Source organism: Dipodomys ordii, unplaced genomic scaffold, assembly GCF_000151885.1.
Source record: "Dipodomys ordii isolate 6190 unplaced genomic scaffold, Dord_2.0 Scaffold89, whole genome shotgun sequence".
In the NCBI taxonomy this organism is placed as follows: Eukaryota; Metazoa; Chordata; class Mammalia; order Rodentia; family Heteromyidae; genus Dipodomys; species Dipodomys ordii.
This window is the reverse complement of record NW_012267305.1, coordinates 8899488-8902996: the sequence shown is the minus strand read 5'-3', so window position 1 is coordinate 8902996 and position 3509 is coordinate 8899488. Positions and strand designations below refer to the sequence as shown.

At 39.2% G+C, this 3509-nt stretch overlaps 1 protein-coding gene across 1 annotated transcript in view; it reads right to left on the bottom strand.

Annotated features, from left to right (window-relative positions):
• Positions 1–548: 548 nt before the first annotated feature.
• Positions 549–3509, bottom strand: part of LOC105992855 (chromosome unknown open reading frame, human CXorf66) — a 6016-nt gene continuing 3055 nt past the window's right edge. The window contains exons 2-3 of the mRNA XM_013025935.1: positions 2787–2943; positions 549–1419 (exon numbers count right to left, since the gene is read on the bottom strand). Of these exons, the coding sequence (XP_012881389.1) occupies positions 549–1419; positions 2787–2943 (1028 nt within the window). The remainder of the gene's footprint in view (positions 1420–2786; positions 2944–3509) is intronic.

Genomic DNA, 3509 nt, shown 5'->3' with positions numbered 1-3509 from the left:
ACCCCAGGACCAATAGAAAGAAAAGAAAAATAAAGAAAGGAAGGAAAGAAGGAAGGGAGAGAGAGTGAGAGCAAGCGGGAGAGAGAGAGAGAGAGAGAGAACCTTGTGCATCTAAAATATGGTGACGCCAGGCACTGGTGGCTCATACCTGTAATCCTAGCTACTCATGGGGTCTGAGATCTGAGGATTGCGGTTCGGGACCAGCCCATACAAGAAAGTTCATGAGACTCTTATCTCCAATAACTACTTTGAAAAAGCCAGAAGTGATGCTGTGACTCAAGTGGTAGAGTGCTAGCCTTGAGCACAAAAGAAGTTCAAGTCCCAGTACCAGCAATAAAATAAAATACAATGAAAAATACACCAATAATATGCTATGCTGGGTATTTATTAATTTTAGAACAAATTGCCTCCAAGATGGATAGATGTAATCTTTCTATTGATCACAGACGAATTTTCTCTGTATCCATAACTAAGCTGAAATGATGATGAGACACAAGAGTTGGTTGAATTTTGATCCTTCTTGGTTGGATTTTGTTTTTATTGAGCCATTAAACATTTCTGCTGCGTTTGGGGAAAACTTCATCACGGTTTATATTGCACAGAATTATTATTTCTGCATCACTATCATCTGAATCATACATCATGGAATCATCGTTACTCATGATCTCTTGGTATGATTCGTTGTTGGAGTCTACTTCAGGGTAGAATATAGAATAATACTGTCTCTTGCTCGAAACATAAAAGTTTAGTGTGTTTTTCTTCATTGCCGCAGAAATGTTATTTATCAATAATTCTGAAGAAGGGTTACAAACAAGACATCTTTCCTTAAAACACTGGCATCTTTTCGATAATAAAGGTTGTGATAGCTTGGCTGCATTTTGTACACTCGATTTTTTAGGATGAAAACGTTTGCGTGACTTAGCTGATTTCCTTGATTTGGATGGTTTGCATGACAAGATTTGATTTCGTGAGTGAGTAAGGCAAGGTAACTTGATTGACCGGGTTGATGAATGTGGTTTAGTTACAGGAGGTAATTCGAATGGCTTATATGGATAGACTGAGCTGTCTACCTTATGGATACTGGGTAAGTTTTCTAGACTCTGTGTCCTATGTGCTTTTTCCAGGTGATGTGACCTGGAGGATTTTTTCGATGACTTGGATGATATTTTGTCGCTTGGTGGTCTGTTTAATATTTCGGCACAGCATGGTATGGATATGTTTTCTGGACATGGGAATGCGATTATCTTTTCATTACTGTTTGGTGGGGACAGTATTTCTGCACTTGGAAGTGGAGAAAACATTTCTCCAGCAGACATCATTAGGTATCTTTCTAGACTGTATGAATTTGTTATCTTGAAATCATCAGCTAATATTTTGGATTGATAAGATGACATAGCTGAAATACCTGGTCTGTTTTCCCTAAAATGCAGAAAATTTGGAGTGTAACAATGTAAACAAAACAACTCTACTACTATCAACAGAAACAACAGGGTACTAAGTCAACTTAAAGGTTTGGACTTTTCTTGTTCTTGTAAAATAACTAAACATAAGAACTGGAAAAAGGTATAACTCATATCACAAATATAAATTTATATAAAATGTTTTCCTTGAGTATTTTAGATAAATAAATATAGATAAAATATCTAACATACAATTGTAGAGAGAGATCCTCTCTTATTTCAAAAATTAACCTTTTTTATTTATTTTTATTTTATTTATTTATTTAGTTTTGGTCCGGTCGTGGAGCCTGAACTCTGGGCCTGGGCGCTGTCCCTCAGCTCTTCAGCTCAAGGCTAGCGCTCTACCACTTGAGCCACAGCGCCACTTCTGGCTTTTTTTCTTTTTGCTTATGTGGTGCTGAGGAATCGAACCCAGAGCCTCAGGCATGCAAGGCAAGTGCTCTACCACTGAGCCACCTTCTCAGCCCCAACCTTTTTTTATTAAAACAAAAAACTGTAAGACTCTTAAAGCAAAGCCATTATTTTCCTATCAGCTTTACAACATCAAGTAATTTATTTATCTGTATTTATATTCACAATGTTCCTCTAAAAAGTATTGGAAACACTGGGACCACATTTAGTCCATAGTCTTTAGACTGAAAAATATTTAGGAAACCAGTATTAAGGACCAGCCTAATCCTCTAATATGAAAACAAAAATTACAGTTATGAGGGTAATCGTATCATTAAATGTTAAAATGATGGGTTTCCCAGAATGCTTTATGGCTTTTGAAAAAATGGAAGCCTAGCTCCCATCTCTCTCCTTTTCTTTCTGAATTTTTTCATTATACATTTAGTTTAGGAAAAGAGAGTACAAGAACTTGAAAAAAATGAACCCTGAATAAGAGAGCTTTGGCAAAAGTTGAGAAAGTATTTGACAAATTTATGAAGGCTGTAATTTAAATAAATGTATCTATTCATAGGAGGTTGATGGCTCTTTCAAAAGTCTAATCTTTTTTTTTTGCTGGTCGTGGGGTGTGAACTCTGGGCCTGGGCGGTGTCCCTCAGCTCTTCAGCTCAAGGCTAGCGCTCTACCACTAGAGCCACAGCACCATTTCAGGCTTTTTCTGCTTATTTGGTGCTGAAGACTGGAACCCAGGGCCTAATGGATGCAAGGCAAGCACTCTACCACTGAGCCACCTTCCCAGCCCAAGTTAATCTTAAGTACTCTAAATAAGGAAACCTCCACTGTGGAGGTTCACATTTTTAATTTAAAGGCATAAAACTTTAAATGAAATTTAAAATATTAAAATTATTTACGTTTTATATTTAAAGGTGTAATACTTACATGTCTGAGCTGACAGCATCATCGACCATACAATTGTAGTGAAGAAAACAAAAACACGTGAACACAAAGGCTATTATCATAATGCCAATGATGAAAATTAGTAAGCGTTTCCTGAAATCATCCATTTTTGACGGCATTGGCATGGAGCTTTCAGTTCCTGCAAAGAGATTGTGTAAGGTCCGCTCCTAGATGGCTAGCAGACTCCACCCTCCTCGCAGCAAAGTCTCCACCCATTACCTGCGTTACCTAGGCAACTGGCACACCTGGAAGAGGTCACATCTGCATCCGCTGAGGTCACATCTGAATTTGATGTGGCCACACCTTTCCCCGCCCATACCCTACATAAGGCCTAGCCCAGGTCCAGACGCTCTCTTGCTCTTGCTCTTCTTTTCTGCTCTCTTGCTCTTTTCTGCTCTCTCTCTTGCTCTCTCTGTTCTATTCTAGCTCTCTCTCTGTTCTTTTCTTGCTCTCTCTCTTTCCCAGCCACATGGAGTGCCAACTTGCTCTTTTCTGCTGTCTCTCTCTTGCTCTCTCTGTTCTATTCTAGCTCTCTCTCTGTTCTTTTCTTGCTCTCTCTCTTTCCCAGCCACATGGAGTGCCAACCTTGCCTGGTCCCAGCAGGTCTACCCCTTACCTGAATACCACATGAGTGCTACTGTTCTTACCCCTCTCTCTGCTCTTTTCTGGCTCTTTTCTCTTTCCTCTCTTCCCAGCTCTCTCTCA